This window comes from Pseudophryne corroboree, chromosome 8 (genome assembly GCF_028390025.1).
Source record: "Pseudophryne corroboree isolate aPseCor3 chromosome 8, aPseCor3.hap2, whole genome shotgun sequence".
Lineage (NCBI taxonomy): Eukaryota > Metazoa > Chordata > Amphibia > Anura > Myobatrachidae > Pseudophryne > Pseudophryne corroboree.
The window spans coordinates 249510742-249529410 of record NC_086451.1 but is presented as its reverse complement, the minus strand read 5'-3'; the positions used below and the strand labels follow the sequence as shown (position 1 = coordinate 249529410).

The 18669-nt window shown below is 48.1% G+C and overlaps 1 protein-coding gene across 2 annotated transcripts in view; it reads right to left on the bottom strand.

Moving 5' to 3' along the window:
* The window catches only part of ATRX (ATRX chromatin remodeler), a 561376-nt gene extending 544397 nt beyond the window's left edge, over window positions 1-16979 (bottom strand). Inside the window, exons 1-2 of one of the 2 annotated variants that reach the window (XM_063937173.1) lie at window positions 16894-16979; window positions 16551-16638 (exon numbers count right to left, since the gene is read on the bottom strand). In XM_063937173.1, the coding sequence (XP_063793243.1) occupies window positions 16551-16570 (20 nt within the window). In that variant the 5' untranslated portion in view covers window positions 16571-16638; window positions 16894-16979. The other variant, XM_063937174.1, reaches the window with a different exon arrangement.
* Window positions 16980-18669: the final 1690 nt, after the last annotated feature.

Below are 18669 nucleotides of genomic sequence, written 5' to 3'. Positions count from 1 at the left end.
GAGTATGCCAGCACACACCCCAGCGCTATATAACCCAGGGATTACACTGTACCTTAGTGTTTACCCAGTAGCGCATATAGATAGATAGATAGATATAGATATATATAGATATATATATATATAGATATAGATATAGATATAGATATAGATATAGATATATATATATCTATGCGCCTAAATTTATGTGCCCCCTCTCTTTTTTACCCTCTATTGCACCTGTATACTGCAGGGGAGAGCTTGGGGAGCGTCCTTCCAGCGGAGCTGTGAAGAGTAAATGGTGCTGGTGTGCTGAGGAAGAAGGCCCCGCCCCCTCAGCGGCAGGCTTCTGTCCCGCTTCTCATGTGTAAAAATGGCGGGGGCTCGCACATATATACAGTGCCTGACTGTATATATGTATACTTTTGCCATCAGGTATCTTAATTGCTGCCCAGGGCACCCCCCCCTGCGCCCTGCACCCTACAGTGACCGGAGTGTGTGGGTGTGCTGCGGGAGCAATGGCGCACAGCTGCAGTGCTGTGCGCTACCTTAAGTGAAGACAGGAGTCTTCTGCCGCCGATTTCGATGTCTTCTTGCTTCTGCTGCTTCTGGCTCTGCGAGGGGGGCGGCGGCGCGGCTCCGGGAACGGACGATCAAGGTTAGGTACCTGTGTTCGATCCCTCTGGAGCTAATGGTGTCCAGTAGCCTAAGAAGCGCAATTTAGCTGCAGTGAGTAGGTTTGCTTCTCTCCCCTCAGTCCCACGTAGCAGAGAGTCTGTTGCCAGCAGAAGCTCTCTGAAAATAAAAAACCTGACAAAATACTTTCTTTTCTAGCAAGCTCAGGAGAGCCCACTAGGAGCACCCAGCTCTGGCCGGGCACAGATTCTAACGGAGGACTGGAGGAGGGGCATAGAGGGAGGAGCCAGTGCACACCAGATAGTACTGAATCTTTCTTTAGAGTGCCCAGTCTCCTGCAGAGCCCGTCTATTCCCCATGGTCCTTACGGAGTCCCCAGCATCCACTAGGACGTTAGAGAAAATTGAATAGCTCCAAACACTTACCTATGAGTCACAACCGCACGGTGAGTCCCACGGCTAAAGGGTAGTACACACGTGGAGATGTGTGCTGAACGATCTATCACAGACAGTTCAGCACACATCTTTCCCCCCACTCAGCACAATGCGATGTGTGCTGAACAAGGTGGGCCGCTCATTTCACCCAGCGGGTGAAATGAGCTATGTACTAGATTGTGCCTGCATGCAGGCCAATCTAGCAGGGCCACACATCGCTATGGGGCATACACACGAGAGATCCGTGCTTAAAATTTAAGCAATCTAGTCAGTCAGATTGCTTAAATTTTAAGAACGGATCTCTCCATGTGTACCCCCCTTAACAGAATTTGTCTCTCTGCATGAACTTATGAATATTTGCCCAAGGCAGAGTTAACGCAGTGCAGTTTGAACTTGTGATTACGGCAATACTAGAGTTGCTGGAAGGACACAACATGACATTCCAGAACAGCATAAAGCGTCAATGACAGGAATTGAATTCCCCTCATTGAGTGAAGATTCTATTACCCAACATGTATTTCCCTGTAAAACGTTAAGATGATGAAATGGTTAGAATTACTGCCTCAAAGCACTGAAGTCTTGGGTTCAATGCCCATAACTGCCATAAGTGTGTGGAGTTTATTCTCATTGGGGTCGATTCTATTCGGCAACTTAAGAATAGCACCGGGAATTAGCTCCCGACGCTATTCAATTCAGCTCCAGTTAAGTCAGCGATGTCCCGTTCTCGCCGACTTAACAGGTAGTTTTGTCGGGAGAACGGGCAGTCTCCGACTTAACTACCCGCGGCGATGCTGAGTCCCGACAGAATCAGCCTCGCGCCGGCCGCGAGGCAGCACTTTTGTCGGGTTTCTTCTCTCATCCCCCTGGGGATGAGAGAAGAATTCCCGACAATTGCGGGTCACTAGCAGCTGAATTGAATAGCGTCGGGAGCTAATTCCCGGCGCTATTCCTAAGTTGCCGAATAGAATCGACCCCATAGACTGTAAGCTCTACTAGTGCAGGGACTGAATGGCCAAATTATCATCTGTAAAGCTCTGCAGAATGTGTGTTCAACTTAATAAAACACCACAAGTACATATAACAGAACAGGCAACAAAAACATCACATTTATAGTGTGATATGGCAACAAAACCACATCACATTTATAGTGCGATTATTCACCTATTTCATGTCTGTAAGGAGTAAGTACAAATTGTACATCTTAACATCTCATGCATTGGCAATAGTATGTTCACAGTGCTGTCGGTGGCAAAACTGGAGGAACTGACTATTTTAGTACACCAGTCTCTTATCAAATAGCATTTCTTTCACAGGATCTCAAATCAGCCAATACTAACAAAAATAAGAATTTACTTACCGATAATTCTATTTCTCATAGTCCGTAGTGGATGCTGGGGACTCCGTCAGGACCATGGGGAATAGCGGCTCCGCAGGAGACAGGGCACATCTAAAGAAAGCTTTTAGGATCACATGGTGTGTACTGGCTCCTCCCCCTATGACCCTCCTCCAAGCCTCAGTTAGGTACTGTGCCCGGACGAGCGTACACAATAAGGAAGGATCTTGAATCCCGGGTAAGACTCATACCAGCCACACCAATCACACCGTACAACTTGTGATCTGAACCCAGTTAACAGTATGATAACAAACGAAGTAGCCTCTGAAAAGATGGCTCACAACAATAATAACCCGATTTTTGTAACAATAACTATGTACAAGTATTGCAGACAATCCGCACTTGGGATGGGCGCCCAGCATCCACTACAGACTATGAGAAATAGAATTATCGGTAAGTAAATTCTTATTTTCTCTAACGTCCTAGTGGATGCTGGGGACTCCGTCAGGACCATGGGGATTATACCAAAGCTCCCAAACGGGCGGGAGAGTGCGGATGACTCTGCAGCACCGAATGAGAGAACTCCAGGTCCTCCTTAGCCAGAGTGTCAAATTTGTAAAATTTTACAAACGTGTTCTCCCCTGACCACGTAGCTGCTCGGCAAAGTTGTAATGCCGAGACCCCTCGGGCAGCCGCCCAAGATGAGCCCACCTTCCTTGTGGAGTGGGCCTTTACAGATTTAGGCTGTGGCAGGCCTGCCACAGAATGTACAAGTTGGATTGTGCTACAGATCCAACGCGCAATCGTCTGCTTAGACGCAGGAGCACCCATCTTGTTGGGTGCATACAATATAAACAACGAGTCAGATTTTCTGACTCCAGCTGTCCTTGAAATATATATTTTTAATGCTCTGACAACGTCCAGTAACTTGGAGTCCTCCAAGTCGCTAGTAGCCGCAGGCACCACAATAGGCTGGTTCAAGTGAAAAGCCGAAACCACCTTAGGGAGAAAATGAGGACGTGTCCGCAGTTCTGCCCTGTCCGAATGGAAAATCAGATATGGGCTTTTGTACGATAAAGCCGCCAACTCTGAAACTCTCCTGGCTGAAGCTAGGGCCAGTAGCATGGTTACTTTCCATGTAAGATACTTCAAATCTACAGATTTGAGAGGCTCAAACCAATGAGATTTGAGAAAATCCAAAACTACGTTTAGATCCCACGGTGCCACTGGGGGCACAATCGGGGGCTGTATATGTAGTACACCCTTGACAAAAGTTTGTACTTCAGGCACTGAAGCCAATTCCTTCTGGAAGAAGATTGATAAGGCCGAAATTTGAACTTTAATAGACCCCAATTTGAGGCCCATAGACAATCCTGCCTGCAGGAAATGTAAGAATCGACCCAATTGAAATTCTTCCGTTGGGGCCTTCTTGGCTTCACACCACGCAACATATTTTCTCCAAATGCGGTGATAATGTTGTGCGGTCACTTCCTTCCTAGCCTTAATCAAGGTAGGAATAACTTCCTCTGGAATGCCCTTTTCTTTTAGAATCCGGCGTTCAACCGCCATGCCGTCAAACGCAGTCGCGATAAGTCTTGGAACATACAAGGTCCCTGCTGAAGCAGATCCCTTCTTAGAGGTAGAGGCCACGGATCCTCCGTGAGCATCTCTTGAAGTTCCGGATACCAAGTTCTTCTTGGCCAATCCGGAGCCACTAGTATTGTTCTTACTCCCCTTTTCCGAATAATTCTCAGTACCTTTGGTATGAGAGGCAGAGGAGGAAACACATACACTGACTGGTACACCCATGGTGTTACCAGAGCGTCCACAGCTATTGCCTGAGGGTCTCTTGACCTGGCGCAATATCTGTCCAGTTTTTTGTTGAGGCGAGACGCCATCATATCCACCTTTGGTTTTTCCCAACGGTTCACAATCATGTGGAAAACTTCCAGATGAAGTCCCCACTCTCCCGGGTGAAGGTCGTGTCTGCTGAGGAAGTCTGCTTCCCAGTTGTCCACTCCCGGGATGAACACTGCTGACAGTGCTATGACATGATTTTCCGCCCAGCGAAGAATCCTTGCAGCTTCTGTCATTGCTCTTCTGCTTCTCGTGCCGCCTTGTCTGTTTACGTGGGCGACTGCCGTGATGTTGTCCGACTGGATCAACACCGGCTGACCCTGAAGCAGCGGTTTTGCCAAGCTTAGAGCATTGTATATCGCTCTTAGCTCCAGTATATTTATGTGAAGAGACGTCTCCAGGTCTGACCATACACCCTGGAAGTTTCTTCCCTGTGTGACTGCTCCCCAGCCCCGTAGGCTGGCATCCGTAGTCACCAGGACCCAGTCCTGTATGCCGAACCTGCGGCCCTCTAACAGATGGGCACTCTGCAACCACCACAGGAGAGACAACCTTGTTCTTGGTGACAGTGTTATCCGCTGATGCATGTGCAGATGCGATCCGGACCATTTGTCCAGCAGATCCCACTGAAATGTTCGTGCATGGAATCTGCCGAATGGAATTGCTTCGTAAGAAGCCACCATCTTTCCCAGGACTCTTGTGCATTGATGTACTGACACAGTTCCTGGTTTTAGGAGGTTCCTGACCAGTTCGGATAACTCCCTTGCTTTCTCCTCCGGGAGAAACACCTTTCTCTGAACCGTGTCCAGAATCATTCCCAGGAACAGCAGACGTGTTGTCGGGGTCAATTGAGATTTTGGAAGATTCAGAATCCACCCGTGTTGCTGAAGCACTACTTGGGTTAGTGCTACACCGACTTCCAGCTGTTCTCTGGACTTTGCCCTTATCAGGAGATCGTCCAAGTAAGGGATAATTAATACGCCTTTTCTTCGTAGAAGAACCATCATTTCGGTCATTACCTTGGTAAAGACCCGAGGGGCCGTGGACAAACCAAACGGCAGCGTTTGAAACTGATAATGACAGTCTTGTATCACGAACCTGAGATACCCTTGGTGTGAGGGGTAAATTGGGACATGCAGATAAGCATCTTTTATGTCCAGGGACACCATGAAGTCCCCTTCTTCCAGATTCGCTATCACTGCTCTGAGTGACTCCATCTTGAACTTGAATTTCTGTATGTACAGGTTCAAGGATTTCAGATTTAGAATAGGTCTTACCGAACCGTCCGGCTTCGGTACCACAAATAGTGTGGAATAATACCCCTTTCCCTGTTGTAGGAGGGGTACCTTGACTATCACCTGCTGAGAATACAGCTTGTGAATGGCTTCCAATACCGTCGTCCTTTCTGAGGGAGACGTTGGTAAAGCAGACTTTAGGAACCGGCGAGGGGGAGACCTTTCGAACTCCAACATGTAACCCTGAGATACTATCTGCAGGATCCACGGGTCCACCTGTGAGCGAGCCCACTGATTGCTGAAAATCTTTAGTCGACCCCCCACCGCTCCTGAGTCCGCTTGTAAAGCCCCAGCGTCATGCTGATGGCTTTGTAGAACCCGGGGCGGGCTTCTGGTCCTGGGCAGGGGCTGCTTGCTGCCCTCTCTTACCCTTTCCTCTGCCTCGCGGCAGATAAGACTGTCCTTTTGCTCGCTTGTTTTTATAGGAGCGAAAGGACTGCGGCTGAAAAGACGGTGTCTTTTTCTGTTGGGAGGGGGTCTGAAGTAAAAAAAGTGGATTTGCCGGCAGTTGCCGTGGCCACCAGATCCGATAGACCGACCCCAAATAATTCCTCTCCTTTATATGGCAACACTTCCATATGCCTTTTGGAATCCGCATCACCTGACCACTGTCGCGTCCATAAACTTCTTCTGGCAGATATGGACATCGCACTTACTCTTGATGCTAGAGTACAAATATCCCTCTGAGCATCTCGCATATAAAGAAACGCATCCTTTAATTGCTCTAGAGTCAATAAAATACTGTCCCTATCCAGGGTATCAATATTTTCAGTCAGGGAATCCAACCACACTACCCCAGCACTGCACATCCAGGCTGAGGCTATTGCCGGTCGCAGTATAACACCAGTATGAGTGTATATACTTTTCAGGTTAGTTTCCAGCCTCCTATCCGCTGGATCCTTGAGGGCGGCCGTATCAGGTGACGGCAACGCCACTTGCTTTGATAAACGTGTGAGCGCCTTATCCACCCTAGGGGGTGTTTCCCAGCGCGTCCTAACCTCTGGTGGGAAAGGGTATAATGCCAATAACTTCTTAGAAATTAGCAGTTTTCTATCTGGGTTAACCCACGCTTCATCACACACGTCATTCAATTCCTCTGATTCTGGAAAAGCTACAGGTAGTTTTTTCACCCCCCACATAATACCCCTTTTTGAGGTACCAGCAGTATCAGAGATCTGCAAAGCCTCCTTCATTGCCGTGATCATATAACGTGTGGCCCTGTTGGAAAATACGTTTGTTTCTTCACCGTCGACACTAGATTCATCTGTGTCGGTACCCGTGTCGACTGACTGAGGTAAGGGACGTTTTACAGCCCCTGACGGTGTCTGAGACGCCTGAGCCGGTACTGACTGGTTTTCCGGCCGTCTCATTTCGTCTACTGACTTTTGTAATGTACTAACATTATCACGTAATTCCATAACTAAAGCCATCCATTCCGGTGTCTACTCCCTAGGGGGTGACATCACCATTACCGGCAATTGCTCTGCCTCCACACCAACATCGTCCTCATACATGTCGACACACACGTACCGACACACAGCAGCCACACAGGGAATGCTCTAATCGAAGACAGGACCCCCTTAGCCCTTTGGGGAGACAGAGGGAGAGTTTGCCAGCACACACCAAAAGCGCTATAAATGTATATAAACAACCCTAAAAGGTGTTGTTTTTGTTATAAGCGCTTTTAATATATAAATATCGCCAATTTATGCCCCCCTTCTCTTTGTTACCCTGTTTCTGTAGTGCAGTGCAGGGGAGAGTCCTGGGAGCCTTCCTCACAGCGGAGCTGAGCAGGAAAATGGCGCTGAGTGCTGAGGAGAATAAGCTCCGCCCCTTTTCCGGCGGGCTTTTCTCCCGGGTTTTGAGAAATCTGGCCTGGGTTAAATACATACATATAGCCTTAATGGCTATATGTGATGTATTCTTTGCCACTAAAGGTATTTAATATTGCTGCCCAGGGCGCCCCCAGCAGCGCCCTGCACCCTCCGTGACTGGTCAGTGAGAAGTGTGTAGCAACAATGGCGCACAGCTGCCGTGCTGTGCGCTACCTTCATGAAGACTGAAGAGTCTTCTGCCGCCTGTTTCCGGACCTCCGATCTTCAGCATCTGTAAGGGGGGTCGGCGGCGCGGCTCCGGGACGAACCCCAGGATGACCTGTGTTCCGACTCCCTCTGAAGCTATGTCCAGTAGCCTAAGACTCCAATCCATCCTGCACGCAGGTGAGTTGAAAATCTCTCCCGTAAGTCCCTCGATGCAGTGAGCCTGTTGCCAGCAGGACTCACTGAGATTTAAAACCTAAAAAAACTTTTTCTAAGCAGCTCTTTAGGAGAGCCACCTAGATTGCACCCTGCTCGGACGGGCACAAAAACCTAACTGAGGCTTGGAGGAGGGTCATAGGGGGAGGAGCCAGTACACACCATGTGATCCTAAAAGCTTTCTTTAGATGTGCCCTGTCTCCTGCGGAGCCGCTATTCCCCATGGTCCTGACGGAGTCCCCAGCATCCACTAGGACGTTAGTGAAAGTAGCAGTGAATTAGAATTTCTGATGCAGTTACACAAAATTTCAGTAATGGATGCTGACCAGCAACATTCAATTGTTCTGCAGATGTACTTGAGTGACCCAGGCGCCCATTACTTATAGCATTTGTCACACAAATGCACTGGGTTTAGATGCGAAAAGCAGCTAAACATGTGCAAAGTATTGGCAGCTTGGCCAAAACAACACATTTGGGCACCCAAAAGCGCAACTTTGGACAGATTCCTGCTCGCCACCTCAGGATGGTTTGAGCACAAATAACGGGCTCCCATCTTCGAAAACAATTTAAGGGGGGAATACAATTGTTATCACCCCCAATCTCCCGTCTAAAGGTGACAGGAGATCGCAGGAGGCAATATTCAGATAATGTACACTATCACATTGAATGCGCCCATTAGAGTAAGGTTTAGTTGCCTAAAGCCTAAACTAATAAGCACGTACGGGAGAAGTGCCTTTTTGGTGCCCAAACGGGTCACTTTTCACACATTTCAGCTAGCCACCCCTGGCAGGTGCGAGCTGGAATGTAGACACCGGCAGCTGATCGCGCCTGAACGGAGCTACAATTAAATAGCTCTGTTGGGCGCTATCTAGTGGATGCCGGCAAAGAATACATTTGAATCTCGCCCTAAGAATTTCTGTTAGACAAGAGCTGCATGCACCCAAACACAACTAAATCCCCCCCTATCATATGTAATTTCAAAACTATTTTCCCGCTCTAAAAAGAAAATATTGGCTGCATAAATAAATACTTTGCACCCTCGTGTATCTGTCCTGTATCCCTTTACTTTTTTCCTTATCCTTTTTACACCTTTGGACAATGACAATTGCTTTATACATCGCATGCTACGTCAAAACAAAAGACCTGGACCAGAAATACTAAAGGGGGGTACTGACGGGAGAGATGTGTGCTGAGCGATCTTAACACAGACCTCTCAGCACACATCTCTCCCCTCGCTCAGCACAGCTGCAGATCCGTGCTTAAAATCTAAGCAATCTAGTCAGATTGCTTAGATTTTAAACACGGATCTCTCTGTGTACCCCCCTTTAGCCTTGAAAAGTGATAGAGTACTCCTAACTACCATGTTACAGGCTGCGGAGCAGATGTATTAAGCCTGGAGACAGCATAAAATAAGATTTTACTTACCGATAAATCTATTTCTCGGAGTCCGTAGTGGATGCTGGGGTTCCTGAAAGGACCATGGGGAATAGCGGCTCCGCAGGAGACAGGGCACAAAAAGTAAAGCTTTTCCAGATCAGGTGGTGTGCACTGGCTCCTCCCCCTATGACCCTCCTCCAGACTCCAGTTAGGTACTGTGCCCGGACGAGCGTACACAATAAGGGAGGATTTTGAATCCCGGGTAAGACTCATACCAGCCACACCAATCACACCGTACAACTTGTGATCTAAACCCAGTTAACAGTATGATAACAGCGGAGCCTCTGAAAGATGGCTTCCTTCAACAATAACCCGAATTAGTTAACAATAACTATGTACAATTATTGCAGATAATCCGCACTTGGGATGGGCGCCCAGCATCCACTACGGTCTCCGAGAAATAGATTTATCGGTAAGTAAAATCTTATTTTCTCTATCGTCCTAGTGGATGCTGGGGTTCCTGAAAGGACCATGGGGATTATACCAAAGCTCCCAAACGGGCGGGAGAGTGCGGATGACTCTGCAGCACCGAATGAGAGAACTCCAGGTCCTCCTTAGCCAGAGTATCAAATTTGAAAAATTTTACAAACGTGTTCTCCCCCGACCACGTAGCTGCTCGGCAAAGTTGTAATGCCGAGACCCCTCGGGCAGCCGCCCAAGATGAACCCACCTTCCTTGTGGAGTGGGCCTTTACAGATTTAGGCTGTGGCAGGCCTGCCACAGAATGTGCAAGTTGGATTGTGCTACAGATCCAACGAGCAATCGTCTGCTTAGACGCAGGAGCACCCATCTTGTTGGGTGCATACAATATAAACAACGAGTCAGATTTTCTGACTCCAGCTGTCCTTGCAATATATATTTTTAATGCTCTGACAACGTCCAGTAACTTGGAGTCCTCCAAGTCACTTGTAGCCGCAGGCACTACAATAGGCTGGTTCAGATGAAATGCTGACACCACCTTAGGGAGAAAATGCGGACGAGTCCGCAGTTCTGCCCTGTCCGAATGGAAAATCAGATATGGGCTTTTGTAAGATAAAGCTGCCAGTTCTGACACTCTCCTGGCCGAAGCCAGGGCTAGAAGCATGGTCACTTTCCATGTGAGATATTTCAAATCCACCTTCTTTAGTGGTTCAAACCAATGAGATTTTAGAAAGTCCAAAACCACATTGAGATCCCACGGTGCCACTGGAGGCACCACAGGAGGCTGTATATGTAGCACTCCCTTAACAAAGGTCTGGACTTCAGGGACTGAAGCCAATTCTTTTTGAAAGAAAATCGACAGGGCCGAAATTTGAACCTTAATAGATCCCAATTTGAGACCCATAGACAATCCTGATTGCAGGAAATGTAGGAATCGACCCAGTTGAAATTCCTCCGTCGGAGCACTCCGATCTTCGCACCACGCAACATATTTTCGCCAAATTCGGTGATAATGTTGCACGGTTACTTCCTTCCTTGCTTTAATCAAAGTAGGAATGACTTCTTCCGGCATGCCTTTTTCCTTTAGGATCCGGCGTTCAACCGCCATGCCGTCAAACGCAGCCGCGGTAAGTCTTGAAACAGACAGGGACCCTGCTGAAGCAAGTCCCTCCTTAGAGGTAGAGGCCACGGATCTTCCGTGATCATCTCTTGAAGTTCCGGGTATCAAGTCCTTCTTGGCCAATCCGGAACCACTAGTATCGTCCTTACGCCTCTTTGCCGTATAATTCTCAATACTTTTGGTATGAGAGGCAGAGGAGGAAACACATACACCGACTGGTACACCCAAGGCGTTACCAGCGCGTCCACAGCTATTGCCTGCGGATCTCTTGACCTGGCGCAATACCTGTTCAGTTTTTTGTTGAGGCGAGACGCCATCATGTCCACCATTGGTCTTTCCCAACGGGTTACCAGCAAGTGGAAGACTTCTGGATGAAGTCCCCACTCTCCCGGGTGAAGATCGTGTCTGCTGAGGAAGTCTGCTTCCCAGTTGTCCACTCCCGGGATGAACACTGCTGACAGTGCTATCACATGATTCTCTGCCCAGCGAAGAATCCTTGCAGCTTCTGCCATTGCACTCCTGCTTCTTGTGCCGCCCTGTCTGTTCACATGGGCGACTGCCGTGATGTTGTCCGACTGGATCAACACCGGTTTTCCCTGAAGCAGAGGTTCTGCCTGGCTTAGAGCATTGTATATTGCTCTTAGTTCCAGAATGTTTATGTGAAGAGACGTTTCCAGGCTCGTCCATACTCCCTGGAAGTTTCTTCCTTGTGTGACTGCTCCCCAGCCTCTCATGCTGGCGTCCGTGGTCACCAGGATCCAATCCTGTATGCCGAATCTGCGGCCCTCCAATAGATGAGCACTCTGCAACCACCACAGAAGAGACACCCTTGTCCTTGGAGACAGGGTTATCCGCAGGTGCATCTGAAGATGCGACCCTGACCATTTGTCCAACAGATCCCTTTGGAAAATTCTTGCATGGAATCTGCCGAATGGAATTGCTTCGTAAGAAGCCACCATTTTTCCCAGGACTCTTGTGCATTGATGTACAGACACCTTTCCTGGTTTTAGGAGGTTCCTGACAAGCTCGGATAACTCCTTGGCTTTTTCCTCCGGGAGAAAAATCTTTTACTGAACCGTGTCCAGAATCATCCCTAGGAACAGCAGACGAGTTGTCGGCATTAACTTGGATTTTGGAATATTCAGAATCCACCCGTGCTGTTTTAGCACTTCTTGCGACAGTGCTAATCCCATCTCTAGTTGTTCTCTGGACCTTGCCCTTATTAGGAGATCGTCCAAGTATGGGATAATTAATATGCCTTTTCTTCGAAGAAGAATCATCATCTCGGCCATTACCTTTGTAAAGACCCGAGGTGCCGTGGACAATCCGAACGGCAGCGTCTGAAACTGATAGTGACAGTTTTGTACAACGAACCTGAGGTACCCCTGGTGTGAGGGGTAAATTGGAACGTGGAGATACGCATCCTTGATGTCCAAGGATACCATAAAGTCCCCCTCTTCCAGGTTCGCTATCACTGCTCTGAGTGACTCCATCTTGAACTTGAACTTCTTTATGTACAGGTTCAAGGACTTCAGATTTAGTATAGGCCTTACCGAGCCATCCGGCTTCGGTACCACAAAAAGAGTGGAATAATACCCCTTCCCTTGTTGTAGAAGAGGTACCTTGACTATCACCTGCTGAGAGTACAGCTTGTGAATGGCTTCCAAAACCGTCTCCCTTTCGGAGGGGGACGTTGGTAAAGCAGACTTCAGGAAACGGCGAGGTGGATCTGTCTCTAATTCCAACCTGTACCCCTGAGATATTATCTGCAGGATCCAGGGATCTACCTGCGAGTGAGCCCACTGCGCGCTGTAATTTTTGAGACGACCACCCACCGTCCCCGAGTCCGCTTGAGAAGCCCCAGCGTCATGCTGAGGCTTTTGTAGAAGCCGGGGAAGGCTTCTGTTCCTGGGAAGGAGCTGCCTGTTGCTGTCTCTTCCCTCGACCTCTGCCTCGTGGCAGATATGAATAGCCCTTTGCTCTCTTATTTTTAAAGGAACGAAAGGGCTGCGGTTGAAAAGTCGGTGCCTTTTTCTGTTGGGGAGTGACTTGAGGTAGAAAGGTGGATTTCCCGGCTGTAGCCGTGGCCACCAAATCTGATAGACCGACTCCAAATAACTCCTCCCCTTTATACGGCAAAACTTCCATATGTCGTTTTGAATCCGCATCGCCTGTCCACTGTCGCGTCCATAAAGCTCTTCTGGCCGAAATGGACATAGCACTTACCCGTGATGCCAGTGTGCAGATATCCCTCTGTGCATCACGTATATAAAGAAATGCATTCTTTATTTGTTCTAACGACAGTAAACTATTGTCCCTGTCCAGGGTATCAATATTTTCAATCAGGGACTCTGACCAAACTACCCCAGCACTGCACATCCAGGCAGTCGCTATAGCTGGTCGTAGTATAACACCTGCATGTGTGTATATACTTTTTTGGATATTTTCCATCCTCCTATCTGATGGATCTTTAAGTGCGGCCGTCTCAGGAGAGGGTAACGCCACTTGTTTAGATAAGCGTGTTAGCGCCTTGTCCACCCTAGGAGGTGTTTCCCAGCGCTCCCTAACCTCTGGCGGGAAAGGGTATAATGCCAATAATTTCTTTGAAATTATCAGCTTTTTATCAGGGGCAACCCACGCTTCATTACACACGTCATTTAATTCTTCTGATTCAGGAAAAACTATAGGTAGTTTTTTCACACCCCACATAATACCCTGTTTAGTGGTACCTGTAGTATCAGCTAAATGTAACGCCTCCTTCATTGCCAAAATCATATAACGTGTGGCCCTACTGGAAAATACGGTTGATTCGTCACCGTCACCACTGGAGTCAGTGCCTGCGTCTGGGTCTGTGTCGACCGACTGAGGCAAAGGGCGTTTCACAGCCCCTGACGGTGTTTGAGTCGCCTGGACAGGCACTAATTGATTGTCCGGCCGTCTCATGTCGTCAAACGACTGCTTTAGCGTGTTGACACTATCCCGTAGTTCCATAAATAAAGGCATCCATTCTGGTGTCGACTCCCTAGGGGGTGACATCCTCATATTTGGCAATTGCTCCGCCTCCACACCAATATCGTCCTCATACATGTCGACACACACGTACCGACACACAGCAGACACACAGGGAATGCTCCTAACGAAGACAGGACCCACTAGCCCTTTGGGGAGACAGAGGGAGAGTTTGCCAGCACACACCAAAAGCGCTATATATATATAACAGGGATAGCCTTATAATAAGTGCTCCCTTATAGCTGCTTTATATATATATCAAGATATTGCCATTAAATTTGCCCCCCCTCTCTGTTTTACCCTGTTTCTGTAGTGCAGTGCAGGGGAGAGACCTGGGAGCCGTCCTGACCAGCGGAGCTGTGAGAGGAAATGGCGCCGTGTGCTGAGGAGATAGGCCCCGCCCCTTTTCCGGCGGGCTCGTCTCCCGCTATTTAGTGAATCCAGGCAGGGGTTAAATATCTCCATATAGCCTCTGGGGGCTATATGTGAGGTATTTTTAGCCTTTATATAGGTTACATTTGCCTCCCAGGGCGCCCCCCCCCAGCGCCCTGCACCCTCAGTGACTGCGTGTGAAGTGTGCTGAGAGGAAAATGGCGCACAGCTGCAGTGCTGTGCGCTACCTTTAGAAGACTGCAGGAGTCTTCAGCCGCCGATTCTGGACCTCTTCTGACTTCAGCATCTGCAAGGGGGCCGGCGGCGCGGCTCCGGTGACCATCCAGGCTGTACCTGTGATCGTCCCTCTGGAGCTGATGTCCAGTAGCCAAGAAGCCAATCCATCCTGCACGCAGGTGAGTTCACTTCTTCTCCCCTCAGTCCCTCGTTGCAGTGATCCTGTTGCCAGCAGGACTCACTGTAAAATAAAAAACCTAAGCTAAACTTTTTCTAAGCAGCTCTTTAGGAGAGCCACCTAGATTGCACCCTTCTCGGCCGGGCACAAAAATCTAACTGGAGTCTGGAGGAGGGTCATAGGGGGAGGAGCCAGTGCACACCACCTGATCTGGAAAAGCTTTACTTTTTGTGCCCTGTCTCCTGCGGAGCCGCTATTCCCCATGGTCCTTTCAGGAACCCCAGCATCCACTAGGACGATAGAGAAAGAAGTGATAAACCAGTGATAAGTGCAATGTAATAAATGCACCAGACAATCAGTTCCTAACTTAATTTACATATTGGAGCTGACTGGCTGGTGCGTTTATTACATTGCACTTATCACTGGTGTATCACTTCCTTATGCCTTCTCCAGGAGCCAGTTGGCAGTTTATAACTCCACACATTATCACTTTTCAAGGCTTACAACACCTGACCCTGGGTTTTATAAGAGCAAATGTAAACACAATACTGAGTAGTTTAATAATGGTGTGACAAACCATGTCAGCACAGAGATACAGATAACACACAAAACCTGATACTGGTTAAACCAAGGACTTCCCAGATAACTTCAACAATGGTCAGCTTCTGAATTTTCAGCAACAATTCAGTTCAAGCCAGAGAGGAATTCAATTCTACGCAAAGTGCCATTCTTGCAAGCTTTTCCTTGCATCCCATAGGGGTGAGAGAGAAAACCTGTGGATGTCTGTATTAGCATACCTGGCCAATATGTGTGCAGCTGGTCATCCCTGCAGTTACTGGCAAAACACCACTTTCAACTGATTTCCTCCCCTAGTGTTCATTATTGGGAGTCAGGGGAACACAGGGCATTTCACAACCAAAGCACTGGCTACAAGTGATGAGAGTGGTTAGGGTACTTTCCAAACAGATGTTCAGAAAATTCCAACTGGATGGAAGGATCAATAAAAATGTTGAAATATAAAACACAAAAGGTTTAGTACAATAACACTTCCACATAACTGTTTTAATCCAATGTATGGGGTCAATTCTATTCAGCGACAGTTGAATAGAGCCGGGAATTCGCTCCCGACGCTATTCAATTCAGCTCCAGATAAGTCGGCGATGGCCCGTTCTCGCCGACAAAACAGGTTGAATTGTCGGGAGAACGGGCATTTTCCAACTTAACTCCCCGGAGCAAGGCAGATTCCCGACAGAATCAGCCTCGCGACGGCCGCGCGGCAGCACTTTTGTCAGGTTTCTTGTCTCATCCCCCGGGGATGAGAGAAGAATTCCCGACAATTGAGGGTCACTCGTCGCTGTATTGAATAGCGTCGGGAGTTGCTATTCAACGGTCGCTGAATAGAATTGACCCCTGAGAGATGTTTCTTTCCGAGTATTATAACACTCTTCATGACTGCATTGGATTCAAAATATTAGCTTAATGACACCTTAGAAATAGGAAGTGTTCCAATGCCGAAGACCACAAGCAAGAAGTCAAGATACTACTTCATCTGACGCTATCTACAGATTCAACACATTGCTGATTGGGATGCAACCAATAACTAGCAGGATGTATACAGTGAGGGCAACTTCTTCCTCCTATGAGAACAGTAGCAACACGAATTACAGATTTCATATCTCCAACAGCTGTGAAACTACAGGTACCAGCACACTTCCCACCCCTTTAAGCGCCGCAAGTTATGCACTATCGCTATACAAGTAAAAAGACATTTATATTTAAAACATTTTTCCCTCCAATTACCAGAAACAACATGCCACCTATGGCTGGGAGATGGGTGAAAACTTCACACCCGGGGAAATAAGTTACTGCAGGAGTAAGCGGGGTCACCACAGCCACTATGTACAGGCCATGAAGATGGAGCAGGACAGCATGCAGACATTACCCACACAGACCCGTATACTGCTGATGATGATGATGATGATGCGGCCTACCTCATGGACTCTGCGGTCATCTCTCTTCCAGGCTCCGGATCCCCGCTCGGCCTCTAGCTCACCGACGCCCGTTCATTCCCCAGGAGCCCTGCAGGAGGGGAAGGATTAATAAGGGTGAGGGGACGGACAGTGTAAGATCTCCCCGCACGGTATCGCCGGGGCCTCTAACCCTCCACTAACGTGACACTGCCGACTGAGCGGCGCCGGCGCGATGCTGAGGCCTAACCGCCACCCTCCCCCTATTTTGCAGGGAGCCGCTGTTGTCCCGGCCTTCCTGCTCCTCCCCCGCCTCCCCGGATCACAAATCCATTACTCGGCGAGGAACCAGAAACAAAGCAGTTACCGCCATCTTGTCGGAGGAGGGAGGGAGAGAAGAGACGCATTGAATTGGCGCTTTCTTCCCCCACCCACCGTGCTGTGCCCTGATTGGTCGGATGCTGACCTAGTGGAATTTTCCGATTGGCTCAAAGCGGAGATCGGGCCCGCTGTTGCTCGGGTGACTGACGTCACACGCTAGCACGTATCTGATTGGAGCAAGACAAGCCGCTTGTCTTTGTTCAGAGAAGACGCCGCTTGTTGTACTTTTCATACCTCTGTGTCTGAGGTATTTGCTGATGAGGAATATTTGCATAAGTACAGCAACTCAGTCTCGGATGCAGTGAGGTTGCTTCCACTTTGCTCTCCTATGGATTTCTTTTTAAGAGGCCTATTTATCAAGCTTTTTTCCTTAAAATAATGTAGAAATGGCAATTTCTACATCATTCTATGAATTGTTGCTATGTACTAATAGGCTCGAGTTCAGAACATGTGACCCCTGGGATATCAGCTTCACTATCCACGTGGACATCTAATGGGAATAGTAACCTGAAGGGCTACACATGTTAATGTTCTGAACAAGTTTAATGATGTTCTGAAGCATTTTAATTATGCTAATCCGGGGGTCCAATGTTCTGAACTTGAACCAAACTCATAGCCTAATGCAGGAGACTTCACATATGCACAAGGCTAATTTGCAATGCATATCACAGTCCCTATTATCCCATTATGAATGGGAACTATGGTATGACTCCTCCAGTATGTATCAAACTGTAAAAAGCAAAACTTTTCAGAGTTTGGCCCTGTTAGGTTATACAATTTTTAGATGGCATCAACTGCTTTAATTCTGTGGAAGCTTATGCTGGGTACACATTGGGCAATATATGAGACATTTGATCGAATGGCGAATATAGTGAAAGAGGGTCAGAGGGTGTTTGTGAACGATGCCATTCACAGACATATTTGGCTCTGCTGCATAGACAATGCCCAATAAATCTGCAGATATATTGGTGCATCTGGGTACGTGCTGTCCACTCGCTGCAGGGACTCACATCACAGCTGGACGGGCAAATTTAAGTGCCAGCCCAGCTGAATGTCAGGATTGACATATTGAGCATCCACTCAGTTTGTGTATATGTTTGCCTTAATCGGCCGTAGTGACGGCGGGTCCGCCGACATGTCAGTGTGGTATGTAACCAGCATTACTTTATCTTTTTTCAATCCCTCTCCTGCAGCCTCCATCCGGCGGCAGAAACTGACAATGTTTTCTTTTCTTACATGTATCAGAGCCGCACTGTACACTCGCAGCGATTGAATTGTGATGGCGGTCGCACCAAGAAATTAGTTGCAAACAGAGTTTTGGCAGGCAGTGTTTGGGGGAGGGAACGGGGAGTGGTCAGATAAACGCAGGCATGTCATGGCCATTCAGATGGTGTTTTCTGGTCGTGCATAAATTAGCATTTGCGATCTCGCTTGCTACTGGAGAGCCCTCTGCGTCCCAGAAGAGCAACTCAGTCTGCGTGTCTTTAGAGAGACTCAGACTCTGCGTCATGACATGATTTGCAACTATGGTACCAATGTATCAGCAGTTATACACCATCGTATGGAAATTATATGACAGCAGTAGGCGGCCCTATGCTAAGGTTAGCTTATGCCCGTATTAGCTTATAGTCGCAATTGCGAAAGGCAAATGATAGTAACAGAAATCGCAAAAAGAACAACCACATGTGAATTAGGCCCTGTGCAAGTGCGCAGTGTCAGATTCCCACAGGGGAGTGTGAAATACTCCTTCAATATGTCAGGT